Source organism: Taurulus bubalis (assembly GCF_910589615.1).
Source record: "Taurulus bubalis genome assembly, chromosome: 21".
In the NCBI taxonomy this organism is placed as follows: Eukaryota; Metazoa; Chordata; class Actinopteri; order Perciformes; family Cottidae; genus Taurulus; species Taurulus bubalis.
In genome coordinates, this window is record NC_136609.1 from 10,321,042 (window position 1) to 10,347,494 (window position 26,453).

The 26,453-nt window shown below is 41.4% G+C and overlaps 1 protein-coding gene across 1 annotated transcript; it reads right to left on the reverse strand.

The window, feature by feature from the left end:
- Positions 1–10,895: 10,895 nt before the first annotated feature.
- Positions 10,896–24,816, reverse strand: arhgef7b (Rho guanine nucleotide exchange factor (GEF) 7b; the record flags this gene model as incomplete). Its single annotated transcript, XM_079236915.1, has 22 exons — positions 10,896–11,018; positions 11,481–11,535; positions 11,785–11,881; positions 12,179–12,337; positions 12,712–12,801; positions 12,891–12,984; positions 13,167–13,391; positions 13,478–13,608; positions 13,718–13,796; positions 13,930–14,016; positions 14,159–14,305; positions 14,926–14,985; positions 15,174–15,312; positions 15,418–15,540; positions 16,426–16,521; positions 16,850–16,944; positions 18,351–18,442; positions 19,577–19,781; positions 19,965–20,089; positions 20,362–20,446; positions 23,128–23,211; positions 24,652–24,816. The coding sequence occupies 22 exons, from the start codon at positions 24,814–24,816 to the stop codon at positions 10,896–10,898; spliced, it is 2,556 nt and encodes an 851-aa protein (XP_079093041.1).
- Positions 24,817–26,453: the final 1,637 nt, after the last annotated feature.

Sequence of the window (26,453 nt, forward strand, 5' to 3'; positions counted from 1 at the left end):
GAGCACTCTCATCTGAATGGTCGGGGAATCTATTTAAATGCATCCAGAGACAGATTTCCATTTGTGATGCTCGTCAAGCTGGCGGCTCCAGAAGGTGACGTGTCATTTAGCAGATCACGCTGAACTAAGCACTTCTGTTTCATTCTAAGGTGTGTGTGTGTGTGTGTGTGTGTGTGTGTGTGTGTGTGTGTGTGTGTGTGTGTGTGTGTGTGTGTGTGTGTGTGTGTGTGTGTGTTGCAGGAAGAAGAATCCAGCTTTTTAGGTATGAATTACATTTTGCAGCCATACTGATTTTAAACCCTCTGCTCCATATGAGGATGATGTAATAATAGATTAAACCGAGTTCACATGCTTGATTTTCATGAGCAAACTCCGGTTTCAGGGCCGTTTCTTTGCATTTAGCGGTTTTAAAAAGGGGCATTCCAACGATTTTACACTTCTAAAGAGAGCTTTCACGTTTCTAAGTCATAAACTGGGCCATAAAGTTTAAAGGATGTGGACATTTACGAAGCAGGAGAAGCCTAATGAAAGATGATTTTGAGTTGCATGATGGGAAATGTAGGATACAGCGTTTTTTTGAGACCATGACCCACTAAAAATCAGGATGTTTTCAGCCTTTTTTAATTTGTCTAATGCAAGCCAGCAGACTGCAATGCAATATTACAACCAGAAACAGTAAAACATACCCATGCAAGTGATCTAAAGAGACATTTAGTTTCATTAATCTACAGTCAGATATAAAAACAATGATGTTAAAGTCATGTATTGTATTTGACAAGAGGCAGACTCAGCTATATACTCGTAGGGAAATGCTCAAATTGGGTTAAGGAAAAGTGTCTATTTGTGTGAGTTTTACATAAACGTACTTGAACCCCGCTATATTTGTCAGTGCATTAGAGGCAGAGAGCTGGAGGCCCTCTCACCAGGATCTGTTTGTCAGCTCCCACGTTTACTGCGTGGAGAATGAATGCAGAATGCCGGATATCCATCACATTAATGCGGTTTGATAGCAGCCTGGCACTTTGAGGCAATTCAGTTCCCAGGAAGGCTCTCGCATCCCACCGGTCCCGGCTTTTGCTGCAAATGGTTCGCAACGCTGCACACCACTTAAAAACAATCCCAGTGCCGCCGTGCTCGTGGTAGATTTCGCTGTTTTATTGAATTCTACTGTAAAGCTGTTTGTTTGCTCTCGGCTCTTTTAGTGAAACATCAACTCGGGCTTAGAGAGCGAGGTTGGTATACGTTTATAAATGATATTTTATGGACATTAGGGCTTGTTTTTTAATCGTTATTTCCTCTGCAAACACCCAGAAGTTCAAAAAGATGCACAACAGTGTGATATTCTGCAGGTGTGGACATCATTGGGATCAGGAAGCGATGAGCGTTTCTTCCAATGTGCAGAACTCTGCATCTAAAAGCCACAATAGCAACAGAACCGCCTCGTTAAAGCTGAAGGCTCAACATGTCCACATGAGTTTTGAAGGTTTAATGATTTCTACGTGTGTTTAACACACTGTGACGATTAGGTCACACTTTACAACTACATCATCACGCTTATTAAGAACTTATTCGGGGGGAAATTATAGTTTATAATGTCTTATCAGAGGGATTAAAGACTCTTCATTTTGCTTTATTTTACCTGAATGTTTATCATCTTTAAATTACATTCTAGTTTGGATTTCTAGCTTTTTTTGTTATGTGTCAATAGATAAACACATGAAAATACAAATAAAATGATGGCTGCATTGCTTCTATATGACAAGTATATATGTGAGTTGTAAGTTTCAGTGGTGCACATTTTATGCAATTTGCAGTTTGGCCTTTTTTTTCATGACAATTGCAAAAATCTTACTAAATGCAAAAGTATTGTTGCGTTTACTTCCACATAAAAAGAGTCCAGCTCCTTCCTGCAGCATCCTGACACCACAAACATCTTATTTTCTTTGCAGCCCGTTAACCCGAGTCTCTGCAAGCGGTGAAGAACAGAGCCGAACAATCCAGTCCCATTTGAGAAGTGAAGCTAATGGCGCATCAACAGGTCGAGACTCTGCGCTCACATAATGGAGGTCTTTATTCCACTGCAGCTTGTTTGGCCATTATGGTACAGTTAGTCTAAATAACAGCAGATCAAATGGCACAAAGCCCGCACAGTGTGAGGAAGTGATAGCTGTCTATTTTTATTTTAATCTCTCCGCTTATGGAAAAAACATCCAATACCGTCTGTTGTGAAGAATATTTCTGCGACCGGAATCAGAAGACATGCGTGATTCAGAAACGTCTTACAGTAGTTTATTTACTGTAGATTGTTATCTAATAAAGAACATGTCTCCATTTATTTTCAGATCTTTTGCATCAACTGTGTTTGTCGGTTCATTTGTAAAAAGTCGGAATGAGCCAAATTACATCAAATCAATCAGATCATGTTGTGAATTTGGTGTGTGTTTTATTTTCCTTTACGTTATTTACAAAATGTAAATATCCTCTGAGTTATAATCTCCTGTAAATGCATTGTCTTTCTTAAAATATGAATTTTCCTTTCATAGACATATTTGAACAAACACTTCAAATGTAAACTTTCGTAGACAAATTAAAATGAAGCATCAAACTATAGTACATTTACTTATTCAACTACAGCAGGTCAAAGTAATGCTGTGCATCATTTGTTGGTCTCATGTCACATCCTCCTGCTGTTTCTGCCTGTTAGATGCAAAACAGCTGATAAGTTAAGTGGGAAAGACAATCACAGGAGGCTTTGGTTTAGGAAATGGTCACTTGGTGTCTGTAAAACAGCTGTTTGCAGGCGCTACACATGCAGGAGTTTATATACACAGGGGACGAGCTGTCCAGCCACCATGAGGTTTACATACACGGCTCTACGGTGGACATCAGGCTCCCTCTAGTGGACAGTTTCTACATCCTTCAATGCACAAATGACTGTCTCAAAGTTAGAGAAAAGTTGAAGAAGCAGAGCTCTCATCACAAGACAATGTAATGTGGCTAACATGGGTAAGATAAACTACATATACTGGTCATTTATTTAACTTTATTTGTGTTTGCACCGATGATGGTCGATGCACCTCCACTGTCGTTTGAAGAAAATGGTCAATAAGTAGTTATAAATCAGCTTGATGACATTTTGAAAATGTAGTGTATGGAGCCAAATCCGGGTCATTTGTTTTGAAAAAAAGATTAGAACCTGAAAAAAAAGATTGAAAGTGAAAGAGTGAAAGTTGAAAAAATATAAAATATGTTGCTGAAAACTGAAAAAAATGTTTTAAACAGAACTGAATAAAAAATATATTTAACCCAAAAAAACCTTTCATACACTTATTTTTATTTCAAATACATTATTGAATTTCAACAACAAAACTTGATTTTCCAGGTTCAAATATTTGTTTCAAATGATCAAAACAAATGACCTGGATTTGGCTCCATAGTCCTTTAAACTGGTACGGTGACTAAATTCTGCACCAAATATTTACTTGAAGTGTAAATGGCACAAGCTACTGAAGTGGACTAAGAACAGGGTCTTATCCGCACAATAAGTAAATCAAGCTTGTGAATTTATTTTAAATGCATTCAAAAACATTAAAAAAATCTAATAACTTATATCTAATAACATATTGGGGACAAAATGTACATTTACATGTAAGAAAAATCCAAATGAAATGAGAAGTCAAACATAACTTGAGTTTGTTTGTTAGACGGTGCTGCCCTCTTGTGGTTGCATCAGGACTTACAGCATGTCTTACTCTTTCTTCACAGCTTCCAACAATAACATGAGAATCAGGGAAGATGAGTCGAATCAATTTGTTCTGTTAGTTTTCATCTTGGATTCATCCTTCAGTCCCACAGGAGACGTTTGTGAAGGACGTGACTTTAAGCTGATGAGTCCAGAAGCATCAACCGGCCTCGTTTAGTCTTCTTGCAAGTTCTGTCTCTCATTTTAGCAACAGATGATGTCATTCACTCAAACGCATTTAAGACTCAAAACTATCCGTCACTGAGGATTAAAGTTATGTTGTGAGCTGGAGAATTTAACATGATCATTTATCATTATTTAATAGAATTGTACCGTGATGAAATCATGTTATAATTAATATCTGAAAATGTCATCAAAATCTAACTATTTCCTCAATCGTTTTTTGTGCATGCATGTAAACGGAGTCAGTACAGCTGGAAATATGTGTTCTTCTTCTTCAATGTCATTTGAAATGTGTTTTTTTTTACCTCAATAAAGGTACTCATTCCTTTTTGTTTGTCAAGCAGTTTAAGAATACATAAATAGGCTTTACCACATGGTTATTACACATTATGTGGTTACTTCATATAGACTATTTGTTTATTGAATTATCCTAAAACATGCCACATCGTGATGTATATATCTAGATATGAAATTACTTATATTGTGGGAGAAGATTTTGGCCATATCAACCAGCCCTAGAGCTTCTTTATGTGTCATAACAGCCGTGTAAACTCTCACATCAACCTCAGGGAAGGATGTCCTCCACCTTTTAGGAACAAAGTCAGTCTGGATGGAGACAAAATGAGCCACATATCAGAAATACGGATTGGAGGAAGGAGACGGTCATGAAATGATGCTGCTGTTTCACAGATACTGCAGTTACGTCAGAGATGTTCTCAGACTGATGACTCTGCATCAAGGCCAGCAGGAATAAAGAGTTTCAGATGAGAGGTTGCTGTTGTGCATTCTCTCAAACAAATAGCTCTCTTTCTAAGACATGTAACAGACGTACGGCTCTTTAGTCACTCGTAAAAGCAAGTTGTTATGTTCTAAAATGAGGCTAGAATACGAAACGGGGAAAGGAAGATGCAGCAGTTACAATAAGTGGCCCTTTGTCGAACATCTTTGTAACCTCTCCAGCGTTCCCTCCACCAGCTGAAGCAGCCATCATGGGGTCCCAGCTGGGCACGTCATCAAACAATGAGCCCTCATTTCATCATAAACATCAAACCCTTTCAGAATAGAGAGCCTTTTCTCACCATGAGGCAGAAAACACAGCTGTGACTCGAGTGTTCAGACTGTGAGAGGCAGAAAACACGTCTTTACTCTCACGAGGCGACAGCAAAACATCAACTAAGAGTTACGTGCACCTCACTCTCAACATCCGGCTGCTATTAGAAAGACAAAAACAACAAGAGATGTGAATTATTATAAAGCTATAATCTCGTACGGTGCATCAAATAGAGACATTTCTAGTTTAAACTGTAAACGTTTTTCTTTCAATTTCAAGATTCAGAGCAACAGAAAGCTTTTTTACCCTCACATAAATTACAAGTAGTGTCGTCTTGATTATGAAATGCTATTAATTCTTTCACATCTTCACAGATGAGGTGAAGACCAACGGAGAGGAAGTGATGCACCTGACCAGTGACTCATGCAAAGACACGCCCACATGTCACATGACTGAAGAGCGGCTGCTGGAAGCAAATAGCTGCACATATCTGCTTTAATAAGCAAGTTATCTCGATCTGTTTGTTTGTGTTGTGGCAACGTAAGCATGAGTAATGTGTTTTATGTTTATGTTCATCATTTTAGAACGTTGTGGTATTTGTTAAAATAAGTCAACACTGACTCATAATCCTCCACCGACACCTCAACACTAAATTACATTTCCTCCAAAACCTTCGGCAAAAATCCATTTCGTGAACTTAATTTCTCATACATCAAATTTTATTGAAAAACACATGCGCAGTGTCGTCTTTTGGCATCAAAACGGTTGAAATAATGAATAACAACTGAATAAATAAGAGTTCTCTGGTGACTAAAGACTGAAAGTAAAGTGAAGAAATGCTCAAATTAAAGTACAGCATAAAATATACTTACATCATGTCGACTCGATCCAAATCCATATTTGAGTTAATATCCATATGCATGCAAATGTGCACAATTCTCATACGCAAAGGTAATTTGCTCCAGAGGGTGCAAAGCATGGCAATACTTTAAGTGTCTTCAGAGGAAGGTAGAGCTGCTGTTTGGAGGTCCAACAAAACCTCATCATAAACATGTGTTATATCCCCTTTATGGAGTAAGTTTACGTCCTCCATGAAGTCATTCTATTCTGTGCAAAACATCCATGTTGTTGTCCTCTCTCTGGATTGAAGGGTTACAAGAAGCAGACAAATGTAATCTCCACATACCGAAGTGTTGCTTCACTGAAGTCAGAGCATGACGTGTCCATCGTTTTTAAAGGAAAGAGTCCTGGTTTTGCTCGGCGGGACTTTGGTTTCCTCCCATCATGGTCATCAGGTTTTCTGTCCACTCACGTCTTCCCCCCTGTGTCTTCGTTTTCTTGTCATCCTCCAAAAATTGGCGACAAATTCAGAAACCAGAGGGCAAACATAGTCAATTGATCATCTCACAAAATCAATGATCTTCTGAGAAATGATTTCCTTGGAACTCAATTTTAAAAAAGTGATCCACACACACACACACACACACACACACACACACACCTGTTGGCTGGCCGAGACGACACCATTGAAGTTGGAGAAAAGGAGTGAGAGGTAGTGATAGCGGAGAGGAAGAGGCTGATGAGGAGACCAGAGAAGGAGAGGTGAAGGATGGAGAGTTGAGGAGACGAGCATCCTGCCGTCACTCTGCCAGGAGGATGAATGGAACGCCTGCCTCTCTGCCTCCTTTTATATTCTCTCTTCCCCTGCTGCCTCGCTTTGGCTTTTACCCTGGCTTCAATGTGTGTGTGTGTGTGTGTGTGCGCTGAGAGAGACCTCTTTCAGAGCAGCAGGAATATATTATAACCCAAACAAAAGGAGCCGGCTTATTGTTTATGAATTACTAGCCTTCCAAAGCCAACAAAGGCCCTATTTTCATAGAAAACTCCATTTTCATTTCAGCTCCATTTGATTACCAGAGCAAAGACAATGAAAAAAGGCCTCTCTGAGCGCAACGTCCCAAAGGGATTCATTCCTCCTTCTCTCGCTCATTCAGCGCCACTGAAAAGGTTTCTTTATTGCTTTCTTTTCAGGGCCGACGTCAAATGGGCTTTTAGGAGTAAACCAATGACAAAAAAACTATTGCTTGGCTATTTTGTACAATAACGGGGCCGGGGAAAGAGAAGAGTCCTGTGTTGCCTTTGTCATCTCTCTTTCTCTCTCGCTCCTTTCTGTTACTGGAGATGAAAATTGCAGAGGCTGAAAATTCACGACAGGGCTTTGAAGGGAAAGAGAGAAAGAAGGAGGCAGCCACAATGCAACAATACAAGTCAAATCTAAATTATCACTAGCTATTGAGCACAGTGAAGAGACAGAAAGGGACGGTACGGCTCCAGACGAGTGTGTGTGTGTGTGTGTGTGTGTGTGTCACCTGTTGTGTTGAGGGCCAAAAACAACACAACCCCAGTGACTCACTGCCATTGTATCTAAAATGTCGATAATAATGTGTGTTTGTGTGTCCAATTCCATATGTTGCAGACTTTGAGGTGTGTGTGTGTGTGTGTGTGTCTGATCTTCAATGACTCGTCCATTAGTTGCAAACATTTTCACTTTCTGTCAAACTTTCTTTGAGGTAAAAAGAAAGATGTGAACCCTTAGACTTTACTTCTGGAGCGTTTAGTAGAAGCAGAAGTTTATCTGTCAGCCATCCATCACACGGACATGAAGCAGGGATTTACTTTGTTTTGGAGGTTGAAGAGATAACTTGGCTTCCTGCACACAAGCTGCTTTCACAGTTTTAGTCAAAGAAACTTGCTTACAGTACAGATAAAACTAACTGGAACGATGTCTAGCATCACGGGAGTAAAAACTAGAGGTGCTGTAAATTTCCACCTGGTATTAACATGAGATCTGAATATCTAAATCCCAAAAAGCACATGTCGATGCAGCGATCATAGCCTTCTCATTCAGGAAATGTGGATTATTCATATATCCTTGTGAAATAATGAAAGCAACAGAGGAGGAGGGATGGTGCGTGGCTACAAGGACTACGCTGAAAAGCTCTAACTGCATGCCCAATGAGAGGACAAGCTGGCCTGCAAAATATGGAGGAGAAAATATATTATTCTTAACCAAAGAAAAGAAAAAAAGCATCAGCACACGCTGACTGAAGAAGAAGCTCTTTCATCTTTTGCTTTGCCTCCCTGTTTTTGTCCTCCTGGATGAATATTTGGCTCGAGACAAAAGGTGAACCAATCAATTATTCCTCTTGCAGGGCCCGGGTGTTGTTGTGAAAAGCGTTGACATTTGAGCTTTCCAGACGACATCTGCAAATTTATATGCCTTCCATTGTGCGAGGCAGCCAGCCCGGTATCAAAGGCTGTAAAAGGCCTTGTCAATTTAGTAAGGACAACTCCACAAAGCCTCTTTTCTCCTCCGTTGTTATGGGAAGAATGCTCCTCGCCGGTGTCCTGCCAAAGCCTGATGGCAATTTAGCCACGTGACGTTATTGATTGCATTGATAACAGACGTCTGGCATGGAAGCCATCAAACTGTCAGTGATGCATTGTGGAACATCACATATCTACGTGCGGTGATCAAATTCAAGAAAAAGAGGCTTTGCAATGAATACATGCATACAATGGGAGGCTCACCTTCAACGTGCCGTGGCCGTCTGAACCCTCGATGATGTCACATGAGAATATAAAACTGTAAAGGAGACAACAGGCGTAAAGTAAATGTTCTTTCCTCTTCTGAATGAGCACAACAGGTCAATCTAAGCGTGCAATCAGGAGGTCCCTCTTTTCCTTCAGCTCCTTGTTACTCAGTCACTTATAAACTCCTTATAGCCGATAACAGAGCTCTCACAGGTAAGAAAATACCCAAATAAAGATAAATTAAAAAGAGCATTTTCACCAATGTGACAATACATGCACAGCATTCAGTAAGAAATGCTATATTTCACAATATCTGCAATAAAGACACTAAAATACAAATACAGAATGCATGCAATAAATACATGACTTTCTCGCTCTTATTGATAGTAACTTTCATAACATCAGAGTTTAAGCGAGACACTTGAACTCAAGGAAAGAAACAAGCACTCAAAGAAGTCCAACTGTTTGATTCAACATTTTATTCACAGACAAATGGGTGAAATAAATAGAGGGGGGTGATTCCTGTCACTCTGTAATCACCATCACAGTTGAACACACAAAACATTTATCAGTCACTTTCATTTAAATACATAAGTTAGAGTCAATAATTGACAAACTGTATCACATGGCTTGCATTAGTGTGGTTTCTAATTTCAATAATAGCTTCAGCAAAGGAAAGCTTCTCCTCCCAAAAGGCACGCCTCACAACGCAGTGAGAGATGCTGCTGCTGCCGCTCTGCACAAAGCATCTTCAGTGCGATCAGACAGGTCGAAAAGTAGAAAATAATTAGTGTTACAAATCAAAACCAGAGTAAAAACGCAATCACAAATATAAAAATAAGAAATCATTACACGGTAAGTTGCATATTGACACTGTAAAAATATTGTTTTTAACATTTTCCAGTGTTGTATTGCTTGGACTTTGGTCTTGAAACAGAAGAGCTGTGGATATTTTTTTAGGACAAACTAAAAATGGGCCGTGACGATATCTGTGTGACACGGAGATCTTTTCCTACGCAAATCAATGCCTCCGCCGGTTCAGTGCCGTGTTTGACTAAACGGTTGAAGTTAATCCTTCTGACAGCTGGAGCAACAACAACAACAACAACGTGACAGTAGTTTAGAAAGAAGTTAAACATCAATAGAAAACGTGCCACGTCTATCAAGTGTTAAACAAACGGGGCTTTGAGGTCATTCGCATTATTTCCACGTCAAACAATATTCTAAGTGTTTGAATGTTGCCTATAGAATATTAAACGTTAAGCAGAAGTATAATCTGGAGCTGAAAGCTGAAACTCCCCGATGGTCGAGTTCATTCCTGAGAAATTCTCCCTCCAGCTTCCCTTCAACAATAACAAGAGGATTTTCCAGTAACTATTGTTGGACATTTTTTCGGTGTTATCTTTGATTTGATGAGCTCACATTATGTAATCTGCACTTTAATTAATTAAAGCAGATCATCGTCAAAAGGCAATTTATCTTGAGGCTTTATTCTACAAACAGGAAGTGGAAGACCACGAAAAAACCAACACATTTCTCTGATGTTGTCGGTCTCTAGTACAACTCACTTGTAGTTTATCCATCTGGGTTTAAAGACTTCCTACAATGCAAACACATTTTTCTTCTTTTTTTTTGTTATAATTAAAATGCATATCCCATGAAGCAATGCAGTGGATTCATAAAATAATATGCTGGTCCGTTGCAAAATGTTGAACTTGACTAGTCATCAAAGCAGCAAAATTCTTCACAACTAACGGAGAACTTTACATTAATGCCGTCACTTTTGAGTGCTGGCAAATTTAGGTTTACTTTAAATTGAAGCGACTGAGTGCTGCAATACACTTTGTCTTTAATGTAAGAAATAAACCAACTTTATAGTTTGTTAGAATCAAGAAAAATACATCGTACAATAAAAAAAAAATGGCTGTCGATTTCAAGTTTCAATCTCTTTGAAATGTATATTTCATGCGCGAGGCCAGTCAATAAAACACTGTCCAGGCAAAAGTGAAAAGATGAATTCACAGGTAGGAGAGAAAAAGTGTTTAGTTTGTCGGTGCTCCAAACAAGGCTGTGTGAAGAAGTAAAGGAGCGTGACAGGAAGTGATGTCATCATTACCTACCAGCTAATTTGGCTTCACAGCGTTGCTGTTGGCTGGCAGGCATTTTCTCTCTTGGTCCAGTTTATCACAAAGGTCACTGCGAAGGTCAAAGCGAGTGAAAATGGTGACGGCGTGTTGGAGCATTGGCAGCTTCTGTCCACGCAGGTTGGACAACGGTTCGTTTGGTCGTTACAGTCAGAAATCGGGGATCAGATCCATTTCGATCTCAGAGGTTAGTCTCGTCCCAGGTGGGGTCGTTCATGTTCTTCAGGACTCTCCTGACGATCTTCTCCAGGTCCTTCCTCGCTCGCTGCTCCTCCTCCAGCGTCCTCTTCATCCTCTTGTTGTCCTGGAGAGGAGAGACAAAGGAGGAAGGATACAGTGGAGGAGTGGAGGGATGTCGGACATCTTCTCTATTTTAGCTTCAAAATTGGTGGAAATTGTGGCAAAAAAATTATATATATATTTATTGTTTTATTTGCATTCTATATATTTTCACTCTTCTCCACTTTGTACTGCAACTGCTGCACAACAATTTCCATCTGGGTGAATAAAGTATTTTCTTATCCACTTCACCAATGATTTAATTTCCGTATTCATCAGAGGATAATGTTTCAGCCATATTGTGCATCCCTAATTAATAATGCAGATATGTAGTTGGCCACATAAATAGCAACCCTCCAGAAACCCCTTCAATACCTCTATGGGTTCTTGGACCGACATTTGAACCCTATAAATTGGGACATTTGAACGAGTCACTGATGATGAATAATTAATAGTTAATAATACATTCAGCAGACTGCAGACGTACCTGTTTGAGCCCCTGGATTTCATCTTTCAGACTGTAGACAGTGTCCACCAGACTCCTGCAGGAACAGAACATATTCTCCATTTATTCTCGATTTTCTGTCATCTTTTTACATCCTCACATGGTGCTTTTTGTCTCTGTGATTTGCTTGAAATTTCAAGTACGGTATGTTGTTTTTGGTTTCATTGTGTGATCAGAATCTACTATTTTCATTTGTATTGCATCTTTTGATGCTGCAGTTCTTTGTCCCCAGTCTCCAGGATTAAAGCTCAACTCATCAAACACACCTTCATCTCTCCCCTCTCACCTCTCCTCCACCACAGTTTGCCCGTTGCTCCTGGTCTCCTCCACGATGATCTTCTCCTCCTCTGGGAACAACATGTGCACATCCTTCCTGCTGGAGCCTGATTGAACAGCGACAACAGTGGAAGTTATTAACCCTGCGTGATGCACCAGCACATCCACGTGCACACAAACATGCATTTCAACCTCAAAACAAACAGCCATTAAATATACGGTACTAGCACTACGGTACAGTCTGCTGACTGAATCTACTGCATGGGGGTTTCACAGAGGCGTGTACACAACGACACAGACGCACAGCAGGGGAAAGGTTTGGGAAGATATACAGATATGTACTTCTGCCCCTAGTTGTAAGCTAGCTGCTTCGCTAGCACGTCTGTGCGACACCGATTCCTTACGAGAGAATGAGGCAGTCCTGTAACTATGGGCGGTCCAGAGACTGTCATAATCAGAGTCCTCTGACTGGTCGGAACAAGGCAGGTTGCCGGGTAAACCGGCGACGGTGAGGCTGGTGTCAGCGAGCACATGGTTGTGCATGAGGTCAGTCCCCTGCCAGGCTGTACCATGAAGTAACCAGCAATAGACGGGGTTTGAACAAACCAAATTTAATGTTGGGGTGAGTGGGATAAACCATATTGAAGTGAAATTAAGATTTGAACCAAATGCAACCAGAAATAAAAAGGCAAACGGGTTAAAATTAAGGAAACAAGAGTAAGAGATCCATAATAAGAGGACGACGATGGAAGAAGTTGTTAATGGAGAAAATAAAATCAGAACGGATGAGGAAAGCAGAGGAAGGGCAGACATGAAAAAGAGAGGAGAGAGAAAAACATTGTTAGAGCTGACGGCAGAGAACAAACGGCGGTGAGCAATAAGAGTGTGTGAGCATGTGTGTGTGTGTGTGTGTGTGTGTGTGTGTGTGTACACTCACTGGAGTTGAGTGTCTGTCGGGTCTTGGCGCTGGTACAGTAAGCCTCGATCACCTTCAGTATCTGAGCGTCCTCCTCTAGAGCTGCTGTACCTGAGAGACAAGGACATGAGAGCAAACGTCATCAGTTTCAACGGGTTTGTTTTAAGTTTAAGTGAAGTGCTGCCGAGTTGCATACTTACTTTTTCTGACAGTGAAGTCCTCCTCTGAAGGCTTCCTGTCTGGCTTCCTTTTTGGCAGAAGTTTCTTCATGTTCTTCGGACTCTTACTCATTTCCTACAAACAGAGACACATCAATATATTCAGTAGGAATGTAGCGCCAATTCCAATTCAACCGGACTCAGAAAAGAAGGTCAAATCTCTTTCCATATCTTCTTAAAAACATCCTCAAGAACCCCCTTAGGTTCCCTGATCCCACTTTGAGCAACACATTCTAACATGCAATACGTGTACAGCACCTCCTTCAAGCAGAGAGCAGCCGAGGGCCGGAGTGGAGGAGCAGGGCGAAGGCAGCTCAGGCTCCAGGGTTTCGGGGTACTCGGTGGCTCCAGGGGCCCCCACATAGGGCTGCCGCTGAGGGCCGTCCCGAACGACGGGGGATGGGGGAGGGTGTGGTAGGCGTGTCCAACGCTGCCGCCGCGAGACTCCGAGTGTCTGGAGGGAGTGGCGGGCTGAGAGGGCAGCTGGCCGAAGCAGAGGAGAGGTTGTAGAAAACAGGAGGCAACAGATGCGGCGTGAACGGCAGTGAAGGGATCAGCTGATGACTCACTGTGTGGCAGACGGACTGAGGCCTGTGTGTGTGCGTGGCCGGGGTGTGTGTGTGTTTGGTGAGAAGGTCCAGCCACTCCTGTAGCTCGTGCTGACTGTTACAGGCCACCTGCATCCGATCACACTGGCCACCTGAACAACAACAACACACACAGTTTTTATACTAATAAATAAGTCAGGCGGATGTGATCCTGGTCTGAAACAATTAAAATGAAAAAGCTAAATGAGAGAAAGGGCTGACCGGAAATTTCGAAAGCATTCTTCATGTTTTCTCCGTTCTCTATTCTGGAGATGAGCATCCCTGACAGTGGTATCCTTCCCTATAGACACACACACACACACACACACACACACACACACACACACACACACACACGTGTGTGAACCAGTGGAACGAAGAGGCCGAAACACATATATACGCTTTAAAATCCTCATTCGAACTATAAAACACACCTGGTAGATGAACCCACTCATCCTCAAGCTGGCGGAGAGCATGAGCAGAGTGTGAGGGAAGAGGACGAGGTAGCGTTCATTTGACTCCTGAGGAACAACAACACAACCTTTACGTACTCTTTAGTGGTCGCTTGAACTCAACGGTCTTGTGCGTTCGTTTTGGGTCTGAACGCAAAACCTCGGGGAACGTTCACGTGACACCTGTCGGCCAATCAGGCGGCGTCAGTACCTGGCAGTTCTCCGTGTGGACCGTCGAATGGGACATGTGGAGAACGGGCCCGAGGGTTCTGATGTCATCGCCCTCCCAGTTTCTGATTGGCTCCGTTAGAATCTGCAACTCCAGGTCCTTCTTCTTCCTCACCTCCTGGCACTGAGCCTGAACACACACACAGAGACTCATCCAAAAAGGCACATGTATGCACAAAACTCTACTCAATCCAGTTCACCTGCCGCCTGTTAGTTGGTACTCCATGAAATCCGCTGCTTCACAAATGTGACTAAATAAGTCAGATCAATCTATCGTGAAGTCAAATCTAACGTGTGTGTGGTGCCCTGTTCCTTGTTTCTTGTCTTATTCTGTGCCACGCTACGGGACTCCGTTTCTTGACTCGCACGTTCAAAATAATAACTCTGGAGACGTTGATTCCATTTCCATTTTTTTTGTAGATTTATTTTCTCTTGAATCGAACAAACAAAAATCATAAATCTAACTTCGGTTCTCGCGTAAATTAACGCAAGTTCTAACGTGAGGTCAAAGACTGTGCCGATGTCCCGTTCCACATAAGAAAATAAAACCTGATATTCGGTCCCGCCCCTTCTTCTTATACTCATCAGATTAATATAAACAATTCACAGAAAAAAGGCATTATTTCGAATGTGAATATAAGGTCCATTCATATGGCAAAGGAACGTCTTTAAATCATACAAATTAATTATATATATATTATGTGTGTGTGTGTGTGTGTGTGTGTGTGTGTGTGTGTGTGTGTCTCTTACTGCAAAGCTTTTGAAGTCCATCATGGCAGCAATGAGGTCGGCTCTGTCAGGGTGTTGGTCCTGAGACAGAGAAAAAATAAAACAAGGAAACAATAAGGTTTTTTTTCCTATGTGATGCATGAAGAGAAACATCCTGGCAACACGTTTCATTCAGTTCATGCTATGTTATTTAAGGTGGAAAACAGAAAGCAAATCGCTCACATTAAACTGGTTAATAATAATATTAATAATACAGACAGGTGGCTAACCTCCATGTGTCGGTCCAGCTCTTTCAGCAGCGTTGGGTATCTCTCCAGTCTGGTGAAGGGTTTACTCAGACTAGTGGTCAGAGTCAGGATCCCAGGAGTGGACGCTCCCTTTGACTCCATGTACTCCCCCAGCGCCTCACTGTGATGCACACACACACACACACACACACACACACACACACACACACACGCTTTAGGAACTAGCACACAAGACAAAGTACAAAATACATCTGTCTGACTGTACCTGTGTTGTATGAGTACGTTGACAGCAAATGGGTGGTTGGAGCAGTAGGCCACATAGAGGAGCTTTATCTGGGGCATCAGATTGAGGAAGAAGGCCCCGATCCTCTGCTGGTTCTCTGGGAGTCTACACAGACACATGACATGTTTGACTGGGTAATGATTGCCACTTTTAGCATTAAATTACACATAATGATACAGATTTAAACTGATGATAAGTATGGGGCATCAGATAGTCGAGTCAAAAACATATAAATTAGGAACCTCTGGAAAGAACACTCGCATCAAGGCTGCATTCAAGGCCATAAAGGTTCCTCTTCTGCAAAACTGATAATTTGTCAACAAACAACAACAACCAGATAATAGTTGGGCAGTTTCTCCGTTCGTTGATGAGATTGTAAGATTTTAATTACACATTTTACAAACTTGATTTTTCTTTAAAAAGACACTTTATCACTGCATCGTCTCTCCTGACTGCATCAACACAGGACTCAGACTGACAGTTACTCCAGTCTACCACTAGATGTCTCTGTTGCTCTAATAACTGCAGACAGAACGTTAAACTCCACTAATATCAGGGCTGAGCTTCAGCGCCTCTGTTTCTGAAGCAAGATGTGCATCAGGGTTTTGCACAGATTTCAGAGAGCCGAATTAAAAACTCTCCATTGCTGCTCATTTTCTCAACTAAATTATTCATCTCTTCGTCTGTCTGAAAATCATGACGTGTCGCAGAAGCCAAATATGTTTAATTTAGTGTCATAAGACAAAGAAAAGCTACAAATGCACTCATATTAACCATTTTCTCCACATCAACACACCTGCATCATGGTGAAAATACTCCTTGACAGCGTCCCGTGTTTAATATCTTTTAAAGTAAACTGACTTTCATAGATATCCCTGAGGTTACAGCAATGCATTATAAAAGAGGCTTTTTTTATCCAGTTATTATCATCGTATCATTAATTGACAAGTTCATTATCACACTGTTTCAGTAGGAGATTAATGCACTGACTTTGTGTGATCCTCCAAGGACTGAACCAACATCTGCTGGAAGGTTGAGATCTCCTCCAGATTCCCCTGAATGTGACTGATGTCAACACTGCTGAGTCTGCAGTACAGAGAGGAGAGAAATCATAATGGATCGCTGACATTTTCAATAAAAGGCTGTTATAAATAAATCATTATACTTGCCAAGCTCTAATAGATGAGGATAATAATGCATGCATGTTGTAATATATTTATGTGTGCAAATATAGGACAAAGGACACATCCAGTATGCATATAATATACAGTGCAGTCTTATATTCTGTCAAATGTTATATTGGTATTGCAAAAGATATGCTAGTGTGTGTGTGTGCATGCATGTGTGTGTGCCGCTACCTTTAACATCTGACTCCGTTGAATAAAACAATAAGAACGTGTATAAATAACTGCACCTGTCTGTGAGGTGAAGTGAGCGCAGGTATGAGCCCAGAAGACTCTGGAGCTCCCTCGAATACTCGCTCTCTGTTTCTAGGATGTTCTGCAGGACCTGAAGGAGACGCACAAAAACACACACAGACCTTTGTTTTAATATACATATTAATTACAGTGAGTGAGTGCGAGGCTCAAAGCAACTTTTAAAGATTCTGATGGGCTTTTTTCTCTTCAATAGACCAAACAATGAATCGTCTGATTAGCGTACGTGATAATTAAAGTCCTTGTGAAGGATGAAACAGAATATAATAAGAGCCAATAAAAGATTGCATTACATAAAAAAATATATCACTCCAAATACCCTTTGCAATTATTAATACAGAAGAATATAATGGGTTAACATACTGTTCTTTTCGTGGTTTCTATAAAATAAAAGCCTCCACATTGTCTTCCATTGATTCCAGACAAAAGCTCTTTGCTCAGGCTAAATGACTCACCAAGCCGTTCACTTATTAGTAGGAGAGGTCTTTTGTAAAAGGCTAATGGAGAGCGAAGCCAGACCCTGTGGGAGCTCCAGTAGCTTTCTATGGGTCCGACTCCGCCGGCTAATTGGCTAATCTCTCCACGACATCGCAGCCTCTCAGGAGTAATGAATTGTTGAATTTCAGCCACATGTTGCTTCCCTCAGGTCTGGACCTCCACTTATTCATCTGCAACGCCTTTTTATGCATTCATTCTTTTTAATAAAACATAGACGTGCCGGAGGACACAGAGAGGATGTCAGAGCCCAAACAGAAATAGCCCAAAGTTGCATCTTCTGCTTATCTTCTTTTTGTTATATATTTTTTTATTTAGGAACAGCTTTGACTTCAGGCGGAGTCTGTGAGTGAGAGTCAGGTACTCCAACCAAAGATGGACGGTCTAAAGAGACTGTCGCAGCTTGCTGCATTATTAAACACACACACACACACAGACAGAGGCAGAAGCCAACCCCAGGGCAAGGCTGCCCCAGAAACCACTGGGATGGAAGAGATAACCTACATTACATCTGCTGCGCACACACACACACACACACACACACACACACACACACACACACACACACACACACACACACACACACACACACACACACACACACACACACAAAATTGTTAATTGGATGTGCGGGGTAAAACATTATTGATTGCACAAAAGCAGGCACACACGCGAGAACTATGTGTTAATTCAGCCTGACCAGGAAGGAACAAAGGAGATAGCTAGTACATATTAGGAGTTAATTACCCAGAAGTCTGACACAGATCCAAACTAATTCTAATTAAAAATAGTAATTATGCTCCTCGCACTCGACTGTTCTGGTAGATGTGAGGGCGGGTAGATTTTGGGCCTCTTTCCACGAGAACATTTGAGAGAATGAGGACAGTTCTGACACACACACACACGCACACGCACACGCACACGCACACGCACACGCACACACACACGCACATGCACACGGTTTCCTCAGGGCATGACGCTCACCACGTTGTAGTAGGTCTTACTGATGATGGTGGTGTCGAAAGCTTTGGGGGGGCTTTTCAGGGTCCCAGACTTCGGCTTTTCTAATGTCTTGTCTGTGAAGCGAGAGAGAGAAACAAGCAAGTTACAATAACATGTGATGCGGCTCTGTGTTGGTACACGTTTCGGTTTGATTTGGAACAATAGAAGAACTGGGGAGTCTGCAGGAGCCGCGACAAGCAACATAAACAATACTCAATGATCACCTTCATACACCTTCCACTTTATCATGTTGTGCTAGTAAAATGGCTCGTGGTGGCTGGACTGTCATCCCTAATCAAGAAAATAAAACGTCTTTATGAGCGACCCATCCTGACTGCAGGGCAACGTTGTGTCCATATATTCTACAAAATGTAGGACAACCAATGATTGAAGGCTTAAAAGTGAATTATCTGAGTCCGCAATGTCATTTCAATGTCCTGTTTTCCATTGTACGGACAATAATAGCGCATGGCATCAGATCAGGATGCTATGAAAGATACAAAGAGGGATTCTTTGACAAGATAAAGACAAATCTTGGTGGTGTAGCAGAAACAACAAAAGGAGGCCGATGATGATTTATGTCAGCGTATCAAGAAGTCATGTGCATTTGCTGCCATTGCTCATGGTCCTTGTTTTCTGCTGTGAGCATTAAGTCAGGAAGTTCCTTTCTATACAGCAGTTCAGGCACTTCCTGTCTTTGTGTGTGTGGAGCTTCCTTCCTTCCTTCGTTCCTGCCTCCTCTCCTCAGAAAGCAACACAATGAAACCGTGAGGATGTGGCTCTTACAGGCACAGGAGGCAGCAAGTCACAAGTCAGGACTCCGCTCATGTGTTTTAAGAGCTACACACAAATTAACTCTTGTTACAGTTCAAAGATAATTAGGCAATAAGAAGTGACGCCACTGAAGGGGGTAGTAGGTCAGTGTCAGTAAACACAGACCTGCAGCCAGTCTGTTAGTTTGTTTGTGTGTCTGTGTGGTTTGTTACACTGCTTTGGCAAATTCTTGCACACTTAAATATATTCATATTGGGAGGTTTGGGTCGTGTCTATAGCGTTTGATACACAGAATGTTATATTTAAAACACAAGAGAGTAAACTCTAACTGCAATGTAAACATGCAAAATATTCAGCTGCTGTACTTGAACTGCATCCAAGACAATGGGATCTTGCTCTGAAAAATGATGCACAACATCTGAAGCCACACCCACCGCTTCCCTTCAGCTCCCGTACATAGTTACTGGGGAACCACCCAGAATTGCCGTTGATCGAGCCCTCCCACCAGCCGCCATCCTCCTGCCGGCTCACGCTGATGACGTCGCCCTTGGAGAAGGAGAGTTCGTCCTCGTTGGTCTGCTGGAAAGTAAAGCGCGCCTTGAACAGCGCGTGGCCGCACCCGCTGCCCTCCGACATGTCCTGAGGAAGAGGAGGACAAAGGGCTCGCTGAGGCCGTGCAGAATGAAAACCTCCCAGACGTTTATCTCCTGGCGGTCGGAGAGGGATGAACACTGGGCGAGAGCAGGCGACGGATATTTTCATAACAGACTATTATCGGTTTTGTGCATCTGACCCCAGTCAGTGTTTGTCATGGTAACTCACCAGGCTGCGGTACTGAGGCTGCAGCACTTTGGAGGAGCGGCTGTGAGTGTTCAGAGAGTCAACGGACTTGATCCTCAAGTGTGAGGAGTGCGGCACACACACGCCGTCCTCAGACACACCTAAATCTGCACAGCGTTTCAATTAATAGTCAAGTTAAACAATTAAAAGATCTAAATGTCAATATAAAGCTTGGTAATTAAACTAATACCAACAATAAACCTAAAGAGCATTTATCAAATCATTATTTCATCCCGAATAAAAGTGATATTACATTATTGCAGATGATTGCTTTTATTAATTACATTAAGAACAATTTTAACTTAAAGTGCACTTGTAGAAAACAGAAAAAAAGAAGGAGAAGAAAAGAAAAGAACAATTAAAAAGACAATAATCTCACCTTCAGTAGCTTTGTTGAGAGCAACCAAGGAGTTTAGGACCTTGGAGAAGTTCAGTCCCTGCAGGAGGTCATTGACCTCAAAAGGCTTAAGGGAAGGAAACAGAAAAAACACAATATGAAATAGTTTCATAAAACACTTTGGAAGAATATGGTTTACTGAGTGAATTAAATGTACAGAAATTGTGGGTTTGTTCCTGCAGAATCTCCTTATTTCGCTTCCATCGATTCTTAATTAGGAATTTACATTATGAAAGCATACTTTAGCCTAAAAAAAATAAAGAAATGCTAAGTGTGGTGGGGGTTTGAATCCCTGCTCCAGACTGCAGTTGGATTACTCAAAGTCTGAGCTTCCCCTTGTAATCCCATCACACACACACACACACACACACACACACACACACACACACATGATCAAAAGACCCTAATCTCGTGTATATCACACACTGACTGACATCTACGCTCCCAAGGTGTGAAGGTGGAGGCAATGTGGGGCTTGAAAACTTTCAAAATTAAGCTAAAAGCCGAGAGCAAACAAGAATAGTGGAAAATCCTAATTCCATACAGAGCCGGTCTCTTTAATCCCACGGTAAAACAATGCCGTTCTTTAATGTAGTCCTCCTTTAAGAGCCCACTTGGTCTGATTTATATCCACAGGCTGATTAGTAGTCAGCGCAGTGTGGAGCCAACAGTAAACACACACTTCCTTCTCTCCCACTGGCTTTGGGCCAAGAGGCAAAACGAGGCTCTCGATGCTGCAGTAGAAATGTACCGACGCTAAAGTTGCATTTCTACACATTTGAGGTGTTTAGCCGTTCCAGGACAATCAATGAAAACGATCGATACGGAAAGCCGACGCTAGAAGAAACACTTGAGAACGTCAGAGACAAAGAAAAGGATAAAGTCCTCGCTGATGGAGGAATAGTGCAGTTGATATTGAAACAGAGGGCACTTTGTTGGTCCCTGGAAGAATTTGGTTTTACGTGACCCGTTTGTTAATTAACATGAAGTAAACGATGACCTCAACGGGCGAAATAAGACTCAGGACATCTCATCCTATACATGAATTTAAATTACAGGATCAGATTCCTCTAATTCCAAATGACACATTATTCATCCTGAAGGTTATTTGTCCATCTTTAAAAATAACACATTAGTATTACTGCACCAGAGAATGTTATTTCAGCAATAAAACAACACCTGCTTTAAATAAGAATTACATAACAGATATTAATGAATACGTATTAAATGCAGTTGTGTTCCTCTTGCAGGTTACAGTGAAAAGACGTAATCCCAGCATGCTTAAACGAGCGCCTGTGATTGGTCCAACGGCTTACCTGATAACAGGGATTTAATGCGGCAGAGACGGCACTCTAAAGGCACAGAATCAACATCCCACCGGATCAAGTTGAATTAACAGATTTAAGATCTGATTAATTGTGTAGCTCCGGTTAATCAAGTCAGAACTCAACCACACTCCGACTGTCGCTGTGATCTCGTCCTCCGCCCGTCCAGAATGACTTGGCTGATGTCGGTCAGGCTGCTGGTAATGGAGGCCTTGGCTCCCAGCAACATGGCTGACATGCTTCTAATCAACCTGATTGGAAAACACACAGTCTGCCTGACGTTTCGCATTACGTCAGCCCGCCCACTCTTCTCCTCCATTTCATCTGCTCACACTATTTCCATTGCTCCTTCTGCCACGGATTCAGGATGTTGTTTAAAGTCACCGCCCGCATCACCCACTGGGCTTTTAGGGACATCTAAAACATGGTTCTCCAAGGCTGGAGCGAAATCTTATTAAAAAGGTCCGACAGTCCAGGACTCCTGTGTTGCATAATCTGCTCTTTTTTAGTATGATTACATGTTTTGTTTTTCCATAGCTAAGATCAATACTGTGTGTGTATCACACTATCCCTCTCTACATGATATAACCTGGCTCGACCCACTGTTGTGCAAACGCACGCACACACACACACACACACACACACACACACACACACACACACACACACTTTGAGCTCTGATAACAATACAGATAATTTTTTGATATACACCAATCAAATTAGTATCTCCAACTCTCGAATAAATAAGTCTTAGACCAAAGGTTAGCTCTCTCTCCTACTTATCAGCTAACTTATTCCACGTAGGCCTCATTTCCATGTGATGATTTAAGATAATGTCCTGACTAAACATCCAAAATGGATTCATTGTTTAGTTTTTTGTTCTCAGTTGGTTAAGGGCCTGGGGCTTACACACACACACACACACACACACACACACACACACACACACACACACACACACACACACACAGAGAGTTGATAACTTATCAGTTACAACTAAGAAACCCTTTATTGTAAAAGGGTGACTCATCAGAAGGTAGTACCAGAAAAACTCCAATTGTGTTACAGTATTTATTTATTTATTTTTTATATATATATATACCGTATTTGTATTTTAATTGCTAATTTATAAGGAATATTGGAAAAAGAAATGCCCTCCACAGCCATATTGGTTGATAAATGACACCTTTCCAGGTTGCTCGTGAGCTCAACACCTGTTGCGCGCGCCGAGTAGCGGCTAAACATTAACAGCAGACGTCACTGATAAACAGCACGACACGTACGTTTCAAAAGGTGGAATCAACAAGTATTACGCTCGCGCAGGTGTGGAGTAATGTGTTTCCTCGGCTTCACACGGAGTCCATGCATTAATAAATACAGATATAAAGCACGTGCATTAATAAATACAGGTATATTAACTCACCTCCACGCCGAAAGCCCCGCAGCCTTTAACAAACTCGGAGACGTTCCGCTGACACTCGCTGTCGCCTCTCGGCTCCTGGAAGAACTGCACACGGAAAGCAACTAAATTTCCCCAAAATAGTCACGCGACATGTTAATGAACTGCTCATGGAGGAGTTGGAGGTGTTTTCATCATGTAAACAATCTTATTCCAGGCGCTGCTAGTAAACTGGCCACCTGCTGCTTCACAGCATCAAGTTAACTAAAACAATTAGCGACACTTCCGGTTATAATTTTCAAATTAAGGCGTTTTTCATATATTTTTTGTTTAGCATTGCGCTTTCTGTAAAAGCTACATTAATCATTTTTTTTATTAGTAAGATACATTGTTGTTGTGGTCTCGGGTGGGTTTTTTTCCAGTAATTTATGAGGAATTCTCTCAGTTAGTATCTTGTCTTCCAAATCTGCTAATTAAGCGCAAACAAAAACAAAATATATATGATACAACTTTGAAGGAGTTTTTGATGCAGTCACAAAAGTGGACAAGCTGTGGTGGCATGGCTGTTCCAAGAGGAGGCCAAATAAATAGATAAATAGTACAGTGGGTGGCCCGAGTTATGCCTTTATTTTGAAAGAGACAGTGCCATTGTTGGGTTAAAGCTAATTTGATAGAGATCTGACAGGGAAGTTGGATAAGGCAAAGGAGGATATGACGTCGACAGGCTCATGGTCCATTGTGTGTGTGTGTGTGTGTGTGTGTGTGTGTGTGTGTGTGTGAGAGAGAGAGAGAGAGAGAGAGAGAGAGAGAGAGAGAGAGAGAGAGAGAGAGAGAGAGAGAGAGAGAGAGAGAGAGAGAGAGAGAGCATAATAGCTCTATTACTGTGGGCTTGTACTGGTTTTGGTGACCAATGGTATTAACTCTGGTAAACAGTGGAGCAATTATTAGTGGGATCAGCTTACATTCAATGTAAGTATTACAGTAGTTATTTTAATTAGCATTATTAGAATTACAGCAATATCATTGTAGATGTTAATCTATGCAGGAATCTGATCAGGTGTCAGATGTACATATCACATGTTCCATATCTTCTTTCCTTTTTATCTCTCCTCCTGAAAATAATATAAATAACCACATTTGTTGAAAGGTTAAAAAAAAAAAAGTGAGATAATAAAAAAACCCTGTTGATTAAATTAGTACTTTTGACTTATTTAAGTAATATTACAATGTAATGTTTCAGTGTCTAACAAGTGATGCCCCCCTTTGCCTTAAAATTCAAATTCAAAGGGGGAAAAATTCTATAAATGTGTATATTGTCTGACAATGTTTGTATTGCATTTTTCTTGTATGTCAGTTTGTAAACGCTAAACATTTAACTGGCATGTTATTGTTTTTTTCTGAAGGATGTTTATAGAATAACAGTTTTTTAATGCACTGTCTGCATAGCCTCGGGGCTAAATGTATTTTTCCATATTTGTATGTCCCACATTCATTCAGTCATGGGCACTTGTGTTCCTTCCACAGCCCCGCATCCCTCCATGCACTCACTTTGTCCACCGTCCCGGGTCTGAGTCGCTCCAGCAGCCTGCACAGCACCGCTCCATCCTGCAGAGACGTCTGGAGGAAAGCCTCCGGATCCGAGATGCTCTTCTTGGGGGACTCCAGGACCCCCAGCGTTATGAGCCACGTTACCGTCTGTTCGGCCGAATTCATGGCCGGATCTCCAATGTCATACAGCAGCAGCAGCAGCACTCTGCAGCCTCCTTTCCTCTATAAATGAGACAGACAGCCCCGCCTTGTTTGGACATTAGTCACCGCGCACTGGTTTGGTTCCTCAGGCTGCTGATCCGAAATAGAAGAAAAAACAATAGATGTGGAAATGAGAGAGGTAGTTCCTTCCTTAACAGCTTCGTATTGTCCCGCACTGCTCTCCCTCTCCCTCTCCCTCTCTCTCAGCATCACCCTTTGCTTGTGCGCACAACTGTAGCAGCAGGACTAGAGTCAAGTGAGCTGTTCTAAGACAAGACTTCCTTTGACGTTTTTCAAATTAAAAGCATGCAAGTCTGCCAAGTTTGTTCACTGTATCGTCGCCATTGGGCTCGTCTTCTTTGCCCACTATTTTTGTTTTATATGTTTTGGTAACGCAACTGTATTAAATGCAATGGTCCAAATGTACAGCAGGCTACAATAAAGGTATATTGTTTAATTGCAAAAGGCATCAGAAGGCTACACAAAGGACACATTATGTGTGCGTTATTACCATTGACAACATTACATTACATTACAACAATTGATCATGCATCATTCATGGCGCATTGTTGTGTATGTTTATATATTGTGTCAATCACAATGTTTCAAGTGAAATCTATCATCTGAATTTTTCTGAATTGTAAAAACAAATCTTTAAAAGAAAAATGTAGGGCCAAATAATACTAAGTCATAAATACTAATAATACAAATATATTAAAAGTAATAGTCTACAGAATGCGTTTTGCAGAAATACCTTTTGATAAAAAAAATTATAAAGGAAAAATATTAAGGAATCTGTAAAATGTGTGACAAAGTGGCTCCACCACAAAATGTATGTTTTTTTATTCAATAAGCTATACCTGTATGTCAATATCAACAAGGCTCACATAGCAAGGTGTGCTGCTTCAAAGCAAATTGGATTGAATGACTTATCTTTTTTGTCAGTCTTTTTGCACTTTTACTTTGAAGGCAGACCCACCTAGCTTCCGCTTTAGCCCACACTTCCATTGATGAAGCTGCACATCACAGGACCGTCCCGTTGATGACTAACAGGCTGATCAAACCACACAGACGACGGGCCTCACCGGAGACAGACACTGACATATTTAATTGCATTTAAAAAATGTCTGTAAATAAAATGTATTTTCACATTCAGCAGGTTCCTCTCTGTTTCCAGCGTTGCCCCATAACCGAGAAACGACCAACTCCATTCAGAAATCTACACATTCAAAGCACGGCTAGAATAATAAAATCAGTCAAAATAATCCTAATTAAAACAACCGTTGCTTCGATGATAGTTACGTCATGAGCAGTGGATCGTTATTGTTCAGACAAAGTCATCAGTGCGGCTAAATTGTAATGCACTGATTTGTTCAATGAACCATAAATTGCGTGTGAAGTCGATTTCTTCGTGTGCATGAGCACGACATCCGTGATTCAATGACTGAAAGCATTTGATCAACAGTGTGTACCCGCGCTGTGGCGCCCTCTGCTGGGCGGTTTATGGTACAGGTTTGGCTGAGAGCAAAGATTCCTCTTTACAGCGATTTGTAACATTACCTTCAACATTTTTAGTCAAGTAAAACTACGTGGACACTGAA